Here is a 19,736-nt window from a genome sequence, read left to right on the forward strand (position 1 = left end):
GGCAGTCCTGTACCCAAATTTTTAAACTACTTGAGGCCAAATAACAAAATCCTGGATTCCTAAGGCAGCAAAGAGGTACAATACAAATGAAACAGCAAGGGTTTTAAGCCATAGGAAATATTAGTACAACATTACTGTTGAATAAAAAAAGAAAATGTACACAGCCATGCAAACTTATCATATTGCAGCCAAACACAAGCCACTGATCTGGAAGTATGTAAAAAAAATTCATTTCTCCCCTGTATACCCTACTTCACCCATGATGCACCGTGGCATTGTGGTTAGCACTGCTGCCTCAGGGCCAGGGTTCAATTCCTGGCTTGGGTCACTCTGTGCAGAGTTTGCATGTTCTCCCTCCCACAATCCAAGGGTCACGCCGTTTAGGTGCATGCTAAATTCTCCTGCAGTGTAAGTGAACATGTGCCAGAGTGTGGCGACTCAGGGATTTTGACAATTGCTTCATGTAAGCCTACTTGTGACACTAAAACTAAACTTTAAACATGGACAAACCAATTCATTAAATTGGTTGCATAATAAACACTATATAGCTTTATTCCTATATTTGTCCCTTATAGATTTTAGCTCACATGATTTTGCAATTGTAAAAAAGAATCCTGCAGAGGGGTGTATGCATCTAGTTAAACTACTTTTCACTTCCTTTCAGCTCTGCAACATACTTCTTTCCTGTACTTAAATTCAAAAGATCAGGAAAAAAAAAGACATTCTTGCTGATTTTGGAATCCTGTCAATGGTAATTTTTAGATCAAATAACACTTTTTCCCTAGCACAGGCAGTCTGTGCATCATACATGGTATTGCTGCCAGTAGACATGTTTATGACCAATTGATCACTTGAACACTATGATGATTTGAAAAAGAAGATCCTTTCCCTTATTACAAGGTCAGTGGACAGACATGCTCCCAAGCCATCTCCTTTCTCATTCCAAAGACCAATTCAAATTCAAACTGACTCCAATTCATGGTCCTCACAAGAAAAACATGCTAAATCCAAGATGACAAGAACTGGCATTGCAACTGATCTGACTTGATCTTATGCCTGATTATGCCCAAAATGATTAGATGATGAAGGGTCATTATATATTAACATCTCTTTTATGCCTTCAAGGTGAATATTTATTGAATTACCTGTGGCATTGCCAATAATGTGATTCTTTGGTCATATTTGTGTCATTTTTAAATATTCCATTAGGATCAATGGTGAAGTCAATTCTGCAACAATTCATAGGTGCAACCACTCTTTTCGATGGAAGGTGGTGAAAGAAAAAGAACTGAGAATAGCGCCCGATCCGCTTTATTTCAAGATTTGCACAATTGGGTTCTTACTGTAAGCAGGAATTTCCAAGGGACCTACAAAATGACATCGCCACACAATTTTAAATTTAGATTCATCACTGTGGTGCTTTACATAAAAGTGCATTTCCAAAAAAAATAAACAGATCACTGCACCTTACAAATGTTGCTGGGACAATATATACAAAGAATCTTTGACAGAATATCGAACAGGCAATTAATAAAGCAGTTCCAACCAACATAGGACAGCGTTGTTACAGCTGGATTTTTGATACACCATTGTAAGACTCAGTTCAAATGGTAGCAAAGCCATACCCAAACACTGTCCTATAGCATAGGACAATGTGATACTGAAGGGAAACACTTATTCATGTACTTTAGATTTGCTAAATATTCATTAAATACACAACCTGGCCAAATATTACCAATAGCAAATAAAAGTTAACTAGCTGCATTGGTCAAATGCAATTAATTCAGACATTCCACAGGATATATTTCAACTGGGAAAAAAAAATACCTTTTCTGACGACTTTGGATATAGCACTAGCTAAGAACAGACCAGTGTAATCTTACTTTATAGCCCAAAGGCATTTTAATTTGTTTCTAAAAAGGCAGACTTTCAATGGAGGTGTTTGACTGTCATTTCTTCTGGCACTGGTTGAAGATCTCCTCCAAAAAGTAGAGAAAACACTTTACAAACTCAACTTCCTTTCATGTACAATATTCACGTAAATCGTATGCAAAAAAGTTCACTTTATTTTTGAAATATAGTCTGTTTAGGTAAACAAGCCACATTGTAATGCAGTAGAACATGACCAAATTAATGATTAATTCCAGTTGGTTTTCCTGGACTATGCAGTGAAGCAAATTTTAAAAACATTTTCTGGACAGATGTTACACAAAACATAAAATGGGGAACCTTCATTAGAAAACAGTAATATTTAAATACAATGTTATCATTTCTAAGATCTGCAGTAAATATAAACATAGAAGGGACAAATGGAAAGGATCAATTTCCTACTATATATCTTATAGCTCTTCCAATAATAAACTTGAGATTTCAAGTACTGATAAGTACTTTGGAACGTCAACAGTCACTGACAGAATGCTTCTTCTAAAGTGCTGTTCCAGGAATGGCAGTTGGGAAGCTGGTAAGTATGAACACATCTTAAACACTCAACTACATGAGTTACTCAGCCATCAACCTACCTATAGAAAACATGGTCAGAAGGCCAAGTGCACAGCCTAGATCTTAAGCAGGCTAACTTTAAAGCATGCAGACTGGCCACAAGTCATTCCAAAGCGAAAGCAGTTAATTTACTAGATACCTTAATCTCCATTTCAACGGTCAATATCCTACATGTAAAACACAGCTAGCTATCTCTTTGGTACGAGTATAAGATAAGATTTTGTCAGGTCTCTGGTGCTGTACGTTGATACTTGTAGATTTTACAGTTCCTTGGCAAAAGACATTAAATTTTGAACTACTCATTTATACTCGCACTCATCATATATGTCATGAACAGCACAACTGGTGAATGTAGACTAAATTAGTGTTCATTAGCAGCTAACAATCTGCAGCTATTAATGACTATGCATATTTCTCTGTAATCCAAACCCCTGCATAATCCCTTTTCCTGTATATATTTTTTTCAACTAAATATGTAAAATCTGCCTAAAGATTGGAGTAGCCTATACAGATATATTTGTACCTGTAAGACAATGAACCAGGTGCTGCATGAGGTTAAGGAAAGAACAAATATGAATTTGGTTGCTATGAGTTAAGCCAAGGATGTCTGAGGCATTCTGCTGCAGTGGCTCGTTTCTCAGGTATCAGTTCCAGCATTGGTAACAGGAACTCCGTAAACGTAGCAGCTTCCTCCTGTGGCCATTCATACTTTTCCACCAGCACTTCATAGAGTCCCCAAGGTTTCAGTTTTGTGATGTGCCTCAGCTCACCTAAAGAGATAAAGCACCTTGGTAAGTGAGCATCTTAAACATTCAAAGGTGATGAACTGAATTACAAAAAGAATAAACAAGTTCTTGTCATTTTCTTCACTGCCAAACTTCCCCCTCCATTAGTGTACACAGCTTAGAGGGCATATGGAGTCTGAACTCCTCGGCTCTTCAAGACTGTCAATATAACAATGACAAATAAGTTCTGAGATAATGGTTGTGCCAGGTTTCCCTTCTGTCACTGGAGATGGAACATTTTAGTTTCATCTATGAAAGTTACTGTAAATTAGTCAAGATGAAAAAGTTATATCTTAACTAATACATCCATCCACTTGGGTCCCCTCATTTGCAGGCCCCAATTGTTCCTTAAATTCTCACTTGTTGATAAACATCATTGCAGTGTTAACTTAAGGCTACTTGTGACAACAATAAATAAACTTAAAAAATAGTGTGTATTGATTTTGGTCCTGAACTTACCTTGTACTTTGAATCCATGTTCCTTAGTCCTAGTTTTGCAATTTAATTTGAAAAAACAACCTAGATTTACCAACCATTCTTAATTTGTCTCTATCACCGATTGAATGCATCCTTGCGAGGCTGGAAGTTCATGCTTCACCATTCAGTCATTATTCAGACCCTCAATATTAGAGATCAGCCATATAGTTATTCTTTGCACTGGCCCAGTATATGAATATAATCCTTGTATCTTGGCAATCAGTAGGGACTCTTCATGGTATAACCCAACTAGAGCACTGTGCAGTTTAAGATCACAACGTTATCTACTGGTATGCCTTTTTTGCAATTTTCTACTGACTTTGTTGAACGCTGCTCTCGATTTTCTGAGCCTATTAGAAGCCAAGACTACTGAAATTCCTAGCTATATAAACAGGCACAGCACTTCCATTCTTATCTATAAGAAAGACAGTGCGCACATATAGAAAATCTAAATATATTGCAGCCAAGGACTTTTCATTAAATACGACATGCTGCAAAACAAATAAAGAGCTGGCTGCAAAACAGAACAGTAAATTAAGGGCAGGTATTCAGATGGCAAAAGTTGGAAAGCCATGGGAAGAAATTTTAGAAGATTCAAAAGAAACATTGGCCTGTTTCACAAGGTTTTGAATGTCTGATTTACTGATTGTAAAACGTAAAATATATTTTTGGAATCGTTTATGGTAGCTTGCACTATATATGCAACAATCCATGGCAATTTAGGCTACATTAACATTGGTGGCGTGAGAGAAGTAGAGAAGATCTGTAACGTGTAACCTTTTAGTTTCATTTAGAACAGATCCACAAAACAGCAATGCTGCTTCAGTGGAAAGAAAATCAAAATCAAGTCAAACCCATTCTTCAAAATTTTCACTTCAAGTTAATATGTCACTTCAAGCCACAGTTAAAAAACATGCAAAGTTAGACCACTATAATCTGAAATTTACCATTCAGGTTAGACACCAAGTAACACTCCAAGTGCGATTACAGGGAAACATTACAGATTTAATTGCTTGCATTACTATTCATGAGCTAGTAAATTACAAAAGTCCTAAACTATACTGCGCAACTGAGCCCTTGGTAGCCATACAAGATTGACATAATCTCAACAGCCATCACAAAGTACGTAACAAGTACCAATATTACCAAACTGAAAAATCTATGGTTCATTAGCAGCATTGAATAAGACTGAACATACAGAAACCTTGTTAAAAGCACAGTAACTTTAACAAATTTATCTGAGAAAATCTCTCTAACTGTCCCTGGCTGGAAACAATACACATCTCTTTAACCTTTGCTTAACCTTCTCTCCACTCATTGTCTGTACCTTTAAGATTTGATTACCTGGAAAGATTCACATTCCAATCATTATCTTGTAAATTGAGTTTGTGTCATCATATGCCCTGTTTGTGAACACAAGTCCTCACTCACCTGAAGGAGCAGCTTCAGGCTCTGAAAGCTAGTACTGCCAAATAAACTGCTGGACTTTAACCTGGTGTTGAGAACTTCTTAAATGGCGACCAACAGGGAGGTCTGAGTCATGGTAGTGAATGGACTGAAGGTATATTGCAAAGCGGCCACCCAGTCTGTGTTTAATTTCACCAATGTAGGTAAAAGTGGACCATATTGGGAGCAGCGATGCAATAAACTAGATTAAGAAGGAGGTGCATGCAAAGTGCTGCTTCAGCTCAAAATAGCATTTAGGCTCTTGGATGGTGAGCAGAGGTGGTGGTAAAGGGACAGGTGTCACACCTTCTGCAATTGCATGGGCAGGTGCTGTGGGAAGGAGTGAGGTTTGGGATGACGGAGGACTGAACCTGGATATCCCAGAGGGAACGGTCCCTGCAGAATGTTGATGGGGGGAGTGAAGAGAAGATGTGTTTGGTGGTGGCATCATGCTGCAATTGGTGGAATGGCAAGAATGCTCTTTTGAATGCAGAGGCTGGGGAAGCGAAAAGTGAGGATAAAGGGGCATCATAGCCTGGTTGAGAGGGGGATAAAGGCTGAGAGCAGAGGCGCGGGAGTTGGGTCATAGTGGGTGGGAAACAGGAAGACATCAGCAGCATCATTTTGGAAAGTGACATAATTGGAACAGATGCGACAGATATGAAAGGTGAGAGAATGGGATGGAGTCCTTACAGGACATGGGGTGTGAAGAGCTGTGGTAGACTTGGGTTGAGTTACTGAATAGCTTGCCATTGCATTTTTATAACATGCACAGAAATATCAGTCTCAAATTAAATACAAAATTAAAAATGTTTAAAAATCTTACTGTTATATTCTTGGATACTTTACCTTTTTTGGTGAAAAATTCCTTGGAATATTTTCCTGTGAGAATCAGCTTCCGAGGCATTTTTCCCAGTAGTTCAATAATCAGGGCAATGTGATCTGCATACAGAAATGTTGACAAAAACAAAGCAACAGTTTTAGCAATACAAGACAACTACTGCATTATGTACACAGCGGTGTAAATTAATTTCCAAATTTTTCAAACAAATGAATAGGTTACATCCTTAAATATGGAGTTAAGGTATAAAAAAGTGCTCCTGCACATCATGTTTAACTTATTACATTTCTAAGAATGCAGAAGAAAAAGGTCAATTAATCTGTCTGGTTCTACCAGAAGTAGGCAAGCTATGCCGGATTTTTACTGTGCCGTTCATGTACTCTCTCACGCAAGACCCTCTTAAATAGGCCGGAAGAGATATGACAGAGTCAGGTTTGTACCTGAATGACCTACATTGGAAAAATGTTAGCTCTATTACTAGACAAAAAAAAACTGCATGGATCTCAAAGCGCATTTAGTAATTTCTGTAGTAGAGCATGACGACCTATATTAATAAGTTTGATTTCGTATAAAGACATTTTTAATTTTACCATGGGATCAGGTGACTTTACATTCTTAAAGAATTTCTGCAAACTCAACTGGTTCCAATATAAAAGGGAACTAAATGGGTTGTATTTATAGGTAACAATTTACATGAAATCATTGACTAGGTAATGCAGGCAAATGGCCAGGTGAATATTAAAATTCTTGAAAGTAAAACCAAACTTTCAACACAATTACAGATTCAAAAGTACATTTCCAGTGTTAGCGTTATTAAAGTTTCAATCGTGTGCGTGTGTAATACAAAGCACCGCAAAAAATCTGATGCTACTTCTGCAAGTGAAGTATTCCTAGGCAAACATAAAATAGATTATCTGGCCATTTACTTCATTGATGTGGGACCATGCTGGGCACAAACTGGCTGCACATTTCCGACATCACAATACTTGTCAAAAGTCCTCCATTAACTACAAAGTGGCTTGGGATGTTGTATGGGCATGAAAAGGTACTATTAAATGCAAGTCCTTTTTCAAGTGAGAAGAGAAAGATGAGAAGAGAGAACAAAATTAGGAATCTCAGAAGAGAACAGAAATGTGTACTTAACAGCTGGGAAAAACAAATAAATAGGGCGTCTGCCACCTACTGCTTTAAAAGGGACAAAATACTCAATGGTTAGGAATGCATCTATTTCTCAAGCAGAAATTGGTGTATTTTCTGCAAACATTTGTCAATTGACTGCCACATTCTAGCAATCTTACTGGCAAAGAGCAGTAAGACATAAAACTTCTGAGAAAGATAGCTGATTGAGTTTGAGTTAGAGAACACAGCAAGCAGTTGACAAGTAGCATCAATACAAAGCAGTTACTATTCTAGTAACAGCAACTTAGAGTCATCATTGATTTCAATGAATATTATTTTGAAGAAGGAAAGCCAAGAAATCAGAGAGGATGTCCATGCTACCAAATCAGAAGAATGTAACACACAGATTCAGACTGGTATAAAAAAGAAATATTGTTTGGAAAAATGACAGCGTTTTTCATAAATGAAGGCATACATATGAAACATTGGATCTGGAATTTTAATAGTTAAGGGTCAGTGAAAAAATGTCCTTGCATCTTGGAGCAACAGGTTTTCCAATAGGAAAGCATATTTTTGAGTATCATCTACAAGTACTGCTTGTGCAAAAGTAGTAAGTGGCTGTTATCAGAACTTCCCCAAAAAAATTAGAAAGGAGCTAAGTCAGGAAGACTCATCTGTGATGTACTCTTAATGTAGGTTAAATAAGGTGTACAAAAGGTTTTCAACAGTCATATGGGGGACTTGAAAGATAAAGAAACCAAAAATTACTCTGAACAGATCAACCATCTGAGCTATCTGTATATGAATAATGCCTGTTTCTTACATTTCACCTCGAGTGTTTTTGTGCTCATCTAAACTGTATCTAGACTTAGACAACCCTTGTTCAGTTCGCAGTTGATTCAGAACAGGAATCACCATTTTCACAGGGCGAGTAAATCAAAGACCCAGGGCAAGGGCAGATGGCAAAATTTGAATTGAATAAAAATCTAGAATTAGAAGATTAATGAAACCATTGTCAATTGTGGTGAAAGCCCACCTGGTTCACTTCAGGGAAGGAAATCTGTTGTCCTTCCTGATGTGGTCTACATTTGACTGCAGGCCCAAAGAAATGTAATTATCAACTGCCCCCTAAGGGCAATTAGGGATAGGCAATGAATTCTGGCCCAGCCAAAACACCCAAAGAATTTTTAAAATTGCAGTGGTGGAAATAGAAAAAGGATTTATGGTGGTTAGGATTCCCCTGTTCTTGATCAAAAGGGCCTCCGGCACCCCAGTATACAAAGAACAAAGGAACGTACAGCACAGGAACAGGCCCTTCGACCTTCCGAGCATGCACTGATCACGATGCCTGCCTAAACTAAAACAGTATGCATTTATGGAGTCTGTGTCCTTTCATTCTCATCCTACGTATTGGTCTAGTTGCCCTTTAAATGCCTCTGCCCCTGAAATCACCACGAATATCTGTGCACAGTTCTGGAAAATACAGAGGGAACATCATCTTTGAAGGATGGGATTAGGCAGCTGGACTGTGACGTATGAGGGAGGTTTTCCTTGGAGTCTTTGAGGTGATCCCATCGAAACATTTGAAATATGACAAGGATAGACAATTATTAAAATCTCAGCAGTTTAGCTAAGAGTGGATTAAGACAGATATTTTCCTCCGAGTGTCAGTGGCAAGTGATCATTACATGACCATAATAATGTATAGCAAAATTATAGTGACACCATGAAGCCACTGATTTTACTGAAACTGGTTACAGTGAGAAAAAATTCCTTTAAAAATATTACATTTGTACACTATAGAATACAGGAAAAACATAAAAGACTTCCTCCACATAACTTTCAATCTGTGATAAAACTCTCATTCTGTGCAACCACTGGTACTCACATGCAAAGTGAGAGAATTATAAAGATTCACAATGCCCCAAGTGAGGAAATTTCATATTTCAGTCCTAAACGGCCATCCCTATGCCTGAGACTAAGCCCTCTTAATTCCAGACTCCAGTTGGAAGGATCAGCTTTGCAGCATTTAAATCTTCTCAACCACACAAGGATCTTGTTTAAGAGGTTACACCTCATTCTTGGAAAACGCCCATTCTGTTCAACCTCGTCACCTAGGACAACCCTCATACCAGACATTGATCTAATAATAATAACATTCATCTTAATCTTGAGTCTAAATATTAGACTCTCCAATCAGGTTAACAACTTTGCAACATTTGACATTTTCAATCTTTTCGTTTCTTGTACAGTAATAATGACAATGTCAAAGGAATGGATTAACAGGAAATACACAGACCATTTTTGCTTTCTATTGCCTGAGATGTGTATAAAATCAAGAAAGTATGTCACCTAGCTATTAGGTGGCAACATGCCTGTTAATCAGGTGCTAAACTGGCACCAAAACCTGGACAGAAAGTGGACATATATTAATTAGAAACTGGAAGTAGGTCAAGCATTGTTCGGTGTCTGTTTTTGGGTCCAGTAGTACACGTCTCTCTCTGTGTGTGTGTGTGTGTGTGTGTGTGTGTGTGTGTGTGTGTGTGTGTGTGTGTGTGTGTGGGGGGGGGGGGAGAGGGAGAGAGAGAGAGAGAGAGAGAGAGAGAGAGAGAGAGAGAGAGAGAGAGAATGTTCTTCAACAGATTAAAGGAAGACTCTAAAATATTCAAGACTTTGTTCCATTTTCCTTTATACCATAATTTGTGAACTGACATCACAAATGTGGATAAGTTGTAAGAAATGGAGGTTTAAAACATTTGATAGAAAGGAACTGGTTGAGTAACTGGACTGAGGGTTTTGAAATGCTGATTAGCCCAGCAGTCAAATATTTATCTAAGCAAAGTGGATAATAATAGAGCATAGAATTGCAGGAATTAAAGACTGATGGTTAACAGTTCAAAAGAGAACATAAAGATAGGATGTCACACTTACATACTAGAAAGGGGTAGCTCACGTAGAAATATTAATAAGGGCTAACACAAGGTGTTCAAAAAAGACAAGGTCAGAAGGAATAAGCAATACATCAATGGCAGGGTTAATTCTATAAGCAGAGGAGAGCAGTTGTGCATCAAAGATCGCAGCCACACAACTGGAAGTTGTGTTTTCTCCCAATCAAGCTTTTGTTTAAAAGTTCAGTTTGCTCAACAATTGTCGCTATTCCAAACCAGAGTAAGTTTCCCAAAAGTGAGACACAGGTCAAGCGTGATAATTATTGCTGGGTTTGACTCAGTATTAAAACATATGGGATGTTGTTTTGGGGACGTATATCTAAGTTTAGCAAAGTAGAAGGATGTGGAGTGGGGTCAATTAAAGCCATTATTGTAGTTCAGTGCAATCTTCTCAGGTTCTTGTGTACTTTTCAGTTGAAATCTCCTCCTCTTAGGTGTTCATCTGCATCTGATTACACTGATGTAAAGCACCTGGGATAAATTGTTTTCTATCAAATGAAAGTCGAAAAATGTTGAAAGTGCACACCACGCATGCCCAGTGTCTGGAAGCTAGTTCCCGATGTTTTGGGCACCTTGAGTTACAATTTAAAAAAGACCATCTTCAGTAGAACAACAGCTTATTTATAACTGGAATTTCAAGACCGGGGGGGCGGGGGGGGGGGGTCGTAATGCATACCTTCTTTCTTATGCACTTTTAAGTTATCAATTCCATTTCCTTCACCCTGTAACTTTTGTTTTGCATGTGCACACGTATTTACGAGTCACAGCATTCAGAAAGTGTTTTTACCTTTTTAATAAGTCTTATATTTTTATCCAAATGAGATTGAACAATAAACCTAATTCCATACTTGTTAACTTGAGCCATCTGGCTGGCTTCTTTCTTCATATTGCTTTACGCTTGCTCAGGTATATATATTACATACACACACACACACACTTTGAAAAGTTCAAACTCTCTTATAATCAACATCAGGAGTGAAAACATATTAATTCACCCCTCTGGACTTGGTCATAACCTGTATATGTGAACAGATGTAACAGAATCAAGGTACAGAACTTGTTTGGATAGAACTGTATTATTTTACAGCAATTACAGAATCCCTACAGTGCAGGAGGCCATTCAGCACCAACCACAATCCCACCCAGGCCCTATCCCCATAACCCCATTCATTTACCTTAGCTGGTTCCCCCTAACACTAAGGGGCAATTTAAGCATAGTCAATCAACCTCACCCTCACATCTTTGAGCTGTGGGAGAAAACTGGAGCACCTGGCAGAAACCACAGGGAGAATGTGCAAACTCCACACAGGCAGTCACCTGAGGCTGGAATTGAACCTTGGCTCCGGGTGCAGGCAGCAGTGCTAATTGCTGTGCCTTTGTGCAAAGTAATCAAGAGCAAAATTTTTAAAAGTTATTTGTCACTATTAAAAATACATAATATTTATGCACAATGTATTGATCAAAAATACTGGACCTATTTCAGATTTGCGGGAATTCTCAAGACTTAAAATCAGAATTTGATCTTAAAAGCTTTATTTTCCATGAACTTGTATTTGTTAATAACCAAAGAATGTAAATTTTAAAAATATACAAAGGTTTATTAACAGCAAATAACCTGTCACATGCTATGATTCTAAAGTCATTGACTCCAATATTTCAGCTTATATGTTTTTAGTGTTGTCACATCTATAATGTGATAGATGCAAATAATCTTTATGCAAAGATGAATGTGAGCAAAGCACAGTTCATGGAAACAACCAAAATATACAAAAATATATGTTGCACATTGCATAACTGTTAATGGAAATTAAATCTAAAACAGCAATTATAAGGTAAAATTAATCTATATGCACCAAAATCTTATTGATACTTATACAAAAAAAATCTATCAGCGAAAAAGGTAAAGTGCATTAACAATCTTAAAAACGTTTAGCTCAAAAAAAACCCCTAAAGTTTGCAAAACAGTAATTGATAGTGAGAATCCCAATCATCTCCAGCACTAATAAGCTTTCTAATTATTTTAAAAACTTAACTGGAAGAAACCCAACCTCAAGCTGCATACACAAACAATACTTCATATTTAAGAGATTAGGAGGGAAAAGCATGATTAAGAATATTCATCATGAAAGATAATTACCTTCATCTCTGGAATAGTCTTCACCAGAATGAGGCTCAAACAAATAATCTCCAGTTGCAAGCTCAAATGCCTTTGGAGACAAGGAAAGAAAGAAATGTGTTTACCAACGACAAATATATATTAAAATAATTCTAATCAAACATACTAAAATCAGGTTTAAAAAATACACTTCCGATTTGATATTTAACCAGCACATGGTGAGCTTTTTTTCCAGTTTCTGTTTAAATAAAGCAAAAGACAAACTGGTTGCAAATGGTATTACTGATGTTTTTGAAATATGACTATGCTGAATGCAACTGCAAATCCTAAAGATCATAACTATTAATAATTACTCACATTCTAGGGGAAAATTTGACATTAAATACAATGGATAAAAAGGCTCTCATTAAAAATGGGAAATTTTCCACTTATTGCATCAATTGGAATTTAATGTTGGCAAGTGCGAGGTGGTCCACTTTGGTAGGAATAATGGTAGGAAGGACTATTACTTACGTGGCGAAAAACAGCAGCAGGCGACAGTGCAGAGGGACCTCGGGGTCCTTGTGCATGAGTCGCAAAAACCCAGCCTGCAGGTGCAGCAGGTGGTCAGGAAGGCTAATGGGATGCTGGCCTTCATAGCGAGGGGGATTGAATATAAAAGTAGGGAGGTCTTGCTGCGGCTGTATAGGGCATTGGTGAGGCCGCAGCTGGAGTACTGTGTGCAGTTTTGGTCGCCGCACTCACACAAGGATATTTTGGCCTTGGAGGGAGTGCACAGGTTTACTAGGCTGATGCCGGAGTTGAGGGGGTTGAGCTATGAGGAGAGGCTGAATAAACTAGGCTTGTACTCATTAGAGTTTAGAAGAATGAGGGGAGATCTCATTGAGACATATAAGATGATGAATGGGATGGATAGGATAGAGGTGGAGAGACTCTTCCCGCTCAAAGGACAGTAGGACTAGGGGGCACAGCCTCAAGATAAAGGGGGGGGGCGGTTTAGAACGGGATTGAGGAGGAACTTCTTCAAAGGGTGGTGAATCTCTGGAATTCTCTGCCCGTTGAAGTGATGGAGGCTGCCTCGCTAGATATTTTTAAGACGCGGGTTGATGGGTTTTTGATAAGCGAGGGGATTAAGGGTTATGGGGAGAGGGCGGGAAAATGGAACTGAGCCACGACAGATCAGCCATGATCTTATTGAATGGCAGGGCAGGCTCGAAGGGCTAGATGGCCTACTCCTGCTCCTATTTCTTATGTTCTTATGTAATTGTCGCAGGTGGAGCGGACAATTGGACGGATCATTTTAAGGTCTATTGTCCTTGGGCAGGAATTTCCAGTCTCAGGGCAGATAGGACTGGAAAATCCATTCTATGGTGTTTTATCTGTACAAATTTCCAGTATTCCATCTTACATACCATGCAAGCAGTGCTCCAGATGTCTGCAGGTGTACTGTATCCAGCACCAATTAGAACCTCCAATGATCGATATTGCCTTGTTTGGATGTCCTCTGTGAAGTGCTTATGCTAAACAAGTAGGTAAATTAACATTCACCATAAGCAACGAGATACCAGGTGTCTCAATACGTTCTTTAAATTTCTTCCCCAAAGTTTCCAAATAATGAAAAAGTTTTATGTTATCCAAGATTTCTACTTCAATTATCCAAAATGCACTTGAAACAACTGTAAATGTAATTCTGAATCCCATGAATTAAATTATACACTTACAACCCAGCAAGCATTTCCAAGATCTGCAATCTTAACTTGGATACCATCGGCATTCAGTGGGTCGAGAGGATTGATGAGCAAGCTGGCAGCATCTGATTTCCCTGCAAAATAAACACAACCCAGATATTAAATTCTTGAAAACATTTGAGAAAAAGAGAAAACAAATACATTTAAATTGGGTTGCAGCGTGACTTTTGGAAAATTAAACAGTACAAAACCATGCACAGTGGCACCGTGGTGAGCACTGCTGCCTCACAGGAAACTAGAACACCCAGAAGAAACCCACATAGAAACTGGGAAAACGTACAAACTCCATGCAAGCTCTACAAGGCCAGAATTGAACTCAGGTCACTGGCACTGTATGGTAGAATAACCCTCAAACAACAAACGCTTAACACGTGGATAAAGAGGGGGATCAGGAGATGAGAGATCCTACGAAAAGCCAAGAATAAAAGCATTTAGGTGATTTTAAGTAAGCTAAAACTTTCACATTTGGTAGACTGTAAGGAGTTACTTTTGTGCAATTCCAAGCACATTAAGGACATCAGAGGCACAGAAAGCATATCAGTACTATGGCTGATAACAAGACTGAAAGAAGCTCAAAAAATTGAGTTTTTCCACAATGGAGCAGAAATAGAGGAGGGTGGCACACTGGTTAACATTGCTGCCTCACAGCACCAGGGACCTGGGTTCAATTCCGGCCTTGGGTGATTTGTATGGAGTTTGCACATTCCCCCAGCGTCTGCGTCGGTTCCCTCTGGGTGCTCTGGCTTCCTCCCACAGTCCAAAGATGTGCAGGTTAGGTTGATTGGCCATGCTAAATTGTCCCTTAGTTAGCAGGGTAAACATGTGAGGTTATAGGAATAGGGCCTGGGTAGGATTGTTGTCTGTGCAGACTTAATGGCCAAATGACCTCCTTCGGGACTGTAGGGATTCTATGAATGTAATTAATGTTTGTGAAAATTTTGGTACATTGAACAGTGAAAGGGTTTTGCCCCACATCAGGTTGATCCATACCGAGGAATAATATCCATGTTTGTTTTGCTGTTGATATGAAATGCAGAAACACAAGTTACAGGGAAGAATGTATTTTGGAAAGTGTAGGAAGACAGAACCAGGATTACAAGTGGAATATCGAAGGATTAAATTCATTTCTCTCTCCTGCCCACACCCCTCTCTCTACACACTTATCACTAGGCATGAAAAGTTAGTTCTCAGTTGCCAATTGTCCATGCTGGAATATCAGGATTGAAAGACCAATTAAACTAAATCAAAGACACATCGAAAGTGAATGTTCTACTTGTGACAAATACTGCACACATTTTACAGGATTCAAAAGAGAACTAACCATTGTCTCCAGAGCTGCAAACAGAATCTTCCCTGCTTCTACTCTGCTTGGTCTCATTTTCATCCAATGGGTTGCCTTCGGAGTTCAAATTACAGGTCATAGATTCCAACATTCCAGTTATTAAAGGTCCGGTTTCTGAGAAATTACTCTGGCTGTTTTGGTTCTTCTCTGTTCCATTTTGCAGAAGTCCATTTAACATGTCATAAGAACACGGAAAGGAGAAGTCTCCATCTCTATAGGGTTCTTTATGCTCACAATCATTGGTGTTTTGATTAACATCTTCCTTATTTTCTTCTTGACCATTATTAACTTGATCGGAAAGGGGACCAACCTCTACATGTCCATTGCAGTTTATTGATTCTGTCCTTATTTTTTCAGTAGTGGCAACTTCTAAATGTTCTTGTTCTTTCTCTTGCAGTTCATTTTCATCTATAAATATAAATATAGTACTGAAATTTTAAACTATTTTCCTGGTTTACAAAACAAATACAAAGGGGTACAGAAAGTATTGCCCTATATCTATAAAGCAGCGATTTCAACAAATTGGTGCAAAAACCAGTGGTATATGCCAATTAAGAATTTCAGAATTAAGAAATGAACGAGCTTCTCGTGACTAATTTTAGTTAGCAAGAAATACAAGTGACAGTATCGAAATAACCAACTTTATATCAACTTCACCAATCCCCAGGTGTTTACCTATAACCAGCTGTTAGCTGCACTCCCAAATTTAAACAGAAAAGCTCACCAACACAAGAAACAGATACAATCAAAGCAGAGAACTAGTCAATGTCAAGACAATAAAAAGCAATGACATCTCTGTGCAATGCATCAACACAATTTTTGAAACAATAATGGTTCATAAACTTTTAACATTCTTAAGAAAGCAAACAGATTTTTATATGCCAATATCCAAATCTAATGGAAAACAATTTAACAGAGCAGAGAAAAATTCCTTCATTACTGCTATAGTCAACAACCTTCCATAAAAGAACATTAGAATTTGTAACTGTGCACAAAAATTCACCAGATAGAACTTCTCTGAAGCATAGATTACAATTACACTTGCAAAAGATTTAATTCAAAACATTCAGATAAAAATGACAATTTGGGAGGAAGACTCTCCAAGTGCAACAGGAATTATTGTTAGATTATGCTAAGGATGATGCAAACTACCTTGTTCTTCATTGGTCATATTATCCACTGTTTTTTCCATCTGCTCTATGACGCATTGAGTCTCTTCATTTTCTGGCTCTCCATCACCATCCTCCAATCCTTGCTCTTTATCCATATTTCCCGCTCCTCGTTCTAGCTCTTCAATTTCTTGCATTCTTTTCTCTAATAACTCTGCCTGCCGCTTCTGTTTTTTCTTGAGTTTCTTTTTTTTGTTTCTAGACATTTTTCCAACCTACATAAAAATGCAATATTTAAATCTGCATGAAACATACATAGAATTAGAAAGTAGGTGTTTGATTGTTATTTCAATAATAATTCTCAAATCATCTTCAAGATCATCAATAGCCAAAACCCTCAACCTTCATAATTAAATGGACTTTCCTTCAAGAACAAAGCTCTGCCAATCGGTGTCTGCATTCCTTCTTCCACTTTGGCCTACCTTGCAATTGTATTATAAGTGTTTGAGGGTGGCAAATGTAATGTGAATAACTGTGAAGTTATCCACTTCTGTAGGAATAAAATACAGAATAGCAGTACTACATAATACTACAGTACAGAAGAGGCCCTTCGGCCCATTGAGTCTGCACTGGCGCACAAAAGGCTCTGATCTTCCCACCTAATTCCACTGGTCAGGACATGGCCCATAGCCTTGAATGTCATGGCGTGCCAAGTACTCATCAAGGGACTCTTGAAAAGGATGTGAAGCATTCCCCCTCCACCACCCTCCCAAGCAGTGCATTCCAGATTGTCACCACCCTCTTGTAAAAAGTTTTTAAACTTGTAACTTGTGCCCCCTCATAACTGACCCATCAACTAAAGGGAACAGCTGCTTCCTATCCACCCTGACCGTGCCCCTCATAACCTTGAACACTTCAATCAGGTCGCCCCTTAGTCTTCTCTGCTCCAGAGAAAACAACCCAAGCTTATCCATCCTGTCTTTATAACTTAAAGGCAAGATCCTGGTGAATCTCCTCTGCACCCCTTCCAGTGTGTTCACGCCCTTCCTAGAATGTGGCATCCAGAATTGCACACAGTACTCCAGCTGGGGCCTCACCAAAGTTCTCTACAACTCCATCATGACCTCTCTAATTTTCTAATCTATTCCCTGATTGATAAAGACAAATGTGCCAAATGCCCTTTCCACCACCCTTTTAACCTGCCTTTTGGCCTTCAGAGATTGATGGATAAATACACCAAGGTCCCTTTGTTCTTTGGAACCTCCTAGTGTCAGACCTTTCACAGTATACTTCCTTGTCAAATTACTCCTTCCAAAGTGCATCACCTCACACTTAAAGTTAAATTCCATCTGTCACTTATCCACCCATGTGACCAGCTTGTCTACCCAGAACACTCAATCTCATTATTAACCAATTTAAGTGGTAAGACATTGAGAAATGTTGATGTTCAAAGGGACTTGGGTGCCCTTGTACACGAGTCACTGAAAGCAAGCTTGGAAATGCAGCAAGCTTGGAAATGCAGCAAACTGGAAATGGTATATTACGCTTCATTGCAAAAGGATTTGAGTACAGCAGCAAGGATGTCTTACTGCAATTGTACAGGGCACTGGTGAGTACCACAGACAGTTTTGGTCCTTACCCAAGGATGATGCACTAGCCATAGGAGAATACAGCAAAGGTTCACAAAATTGATTCCAAGGGTAGTAGCATTGTTATATGAGAGAAAGGGCCTGTATTCACTGGAGTTAAAAAGAATGCAAGGGGACCTCATCCCAATGTTTAAAATTCGAGAAGGGCTTGAAGGCTAGACGTCAGGATGATGTTTCCTCTGGCTGGGGCTTCTCTGGAACAAGGGGTCACAGTCTCCAGATAGAGTAGACCACTTTAGGATTGAGAGGAGACAGTTTTCACTCAAGGAGGTAGTGAACACGTGGAATTCTCCATCACAGAAAGCTACGGAAGCCAGGTCACTGAAATTTATTTCAGGAATAGATAAATTTCTCAACTCCAAAGGTGTCAAGTGATAGGAGGAGATTGCCGGAGTATGACATTGAGATAGAGGATCAATGATCATACTGAATGGTGGGACAGATTCAAAGGGCTGAATGATCTCCTCCTGTTCTTATTTTCTAAGTAATGTCCCAAACAAATTCCCAGTACCACATATCAGCAGCTTGCATATTGTGCTACAGCTTTGTCAATTAGAAATATCTGTTTATCACCAGCTATCAATTGGATTGGTAGAAACTATAATGATTTAAATGTTTAAGTACTACACTTAAAAATTGTATTTCTTTATCTGGTGATTATAGCATCGATATTGGGTTTTTACGTTAAAAAGGTAGAAAAACAGATTGCATCTTGTTTAATGGACTGCTGAGCTGAGTGCACGTTGAACGTATCTGTTGACTAATATGGCTGACCTCAATTATACTCCTTTTGAGCAAATGCAGGATTTAGTAACTTTACACAGAAATAATTGCTATTATGGATGAACAAACTTAGCTAGAACAGTTGAATGTTTAGGCTCTGTGCTCTACTCTGAGATACATTGCTGAAAATTGCAGGCACTTCAGCTAAATCCATGTTTTGTTTTGTTTAAAGCAATTTAATACTCAAATGTCTGACCTAGAGATAGCAAACTGAAATGGTAGCAAAGGTTGAGCAGAGGAAACTGATTTTAAAGTCAAAAAATTATACTTCTTTCTAAAAAAAGTACTATTATTGTAATCAATAGCGAGATTTCACTCAAAACGTTAAACAGGATTATTAGTAATCTACAATCCCACGTTAAATAACTCGGCTGAGTTTCCTATGAAAATCAGCCCGAGATGCCACAGAATTCAAGAGGCCCGAGTTATTTTTAAATGTGATGCTTCATTACTTGATTAAAATGTTACAAGCTGAAATTAGTAAAAATCATTGGATAGAATGTGGTTTATGTTTAAAACTTTAATGATTTGACTGAACATAAAATGATGCCAGAATCCTAGCTCATTTACATCGAGAAATATGCACATATGTCTAGTCAGCTTTGAACAAAAAATGCAAAATTATTAAAAACTATATAAAAAATACCATTGCCTTGAGTTTGGCTTCTATTATTTTGTTTCAGAGTTTCATTGGTCCTTTTTAGTACTCTAGCATCAGTTAAACGGTTTATAATCATTGTCTATAAAAGAATGATGAGTTTTGTTTTCTCAGAAATCCTTGATTTACGTTAATCTAACCGATAAGAACATTAAAATGCCACCACAAAATCTAGAAATGTACTTACAGGCTTCGGCTGTGGTGCAGTGCTCACTA

General features: G+C 38.3%; 1 protein-coding gene across 2 annotated transcripts in view; it reads right to left on the minus strand.

Annotated features, from left to right (window-relative positions):
• Positions 1–1,295: 1,295 nt before the first annotated feature.
• The window catches only part of LOC145356989 (SRSF protein kinase 1-like), a 76,551-nt gene continuing 58,110 nt past the window's right edge, over positions 1,296–19,736 (minus strand). For both annotated transcript variants that reach the window (XM_080210017.1, XM_080210018.1), the window contains 8 exons: positions 19,708–19,733; positions 16,474–16,705; positions 15,301–15,729; positions 13,953–14,053; positions 13,644–13,751; positions 12,253–12,322; positions 6,057–6,149; positions 1,296–3,269 (listed from right to left, as the gene is read on the minus strand). In XM_080210017.1, the coding sequence (XP_080066143.1) occupies positions 3,085–3,269; positions 6,057–6,149; positions 12,253–12,322; positions 13,644–13,751; positions 13,953–14,053; positions 15,301–15,729; positions 16,474–16,705; positions 19,708–19,733 (1,244 nt within the window). In that variant the 3' untranslated portion in view covers positions 1,296–3,084. The remainder of the gene's footprint in view (positions 3,270–6,056; positions 6,150–12,252; positions 12,323–13,643; positions 13,752–13,952; positions 14,054–15,300; positions 15,730–16,473; positions 16,706–19,707; positions 19,734–19,736) is intronic.

Source organism: Carcharhinus amblyrhynchos, chromosome 22 (assembly GCF_965287045.1).
Source record: "Carcharhinus amblyrhynchos chromosome 22, sCarAmb.v2.hapA, whole genome shotgun sequence".
In the NCBI taxonomy this organism is placed as follows: domain Eukaryota; kingdom Metazoa; phylum Chordata; class Chondrichthyes; order Carcharhiniformes; family Carcharhinidae; genus Carcharhinus; species Carcharhinus amblyrhynchos.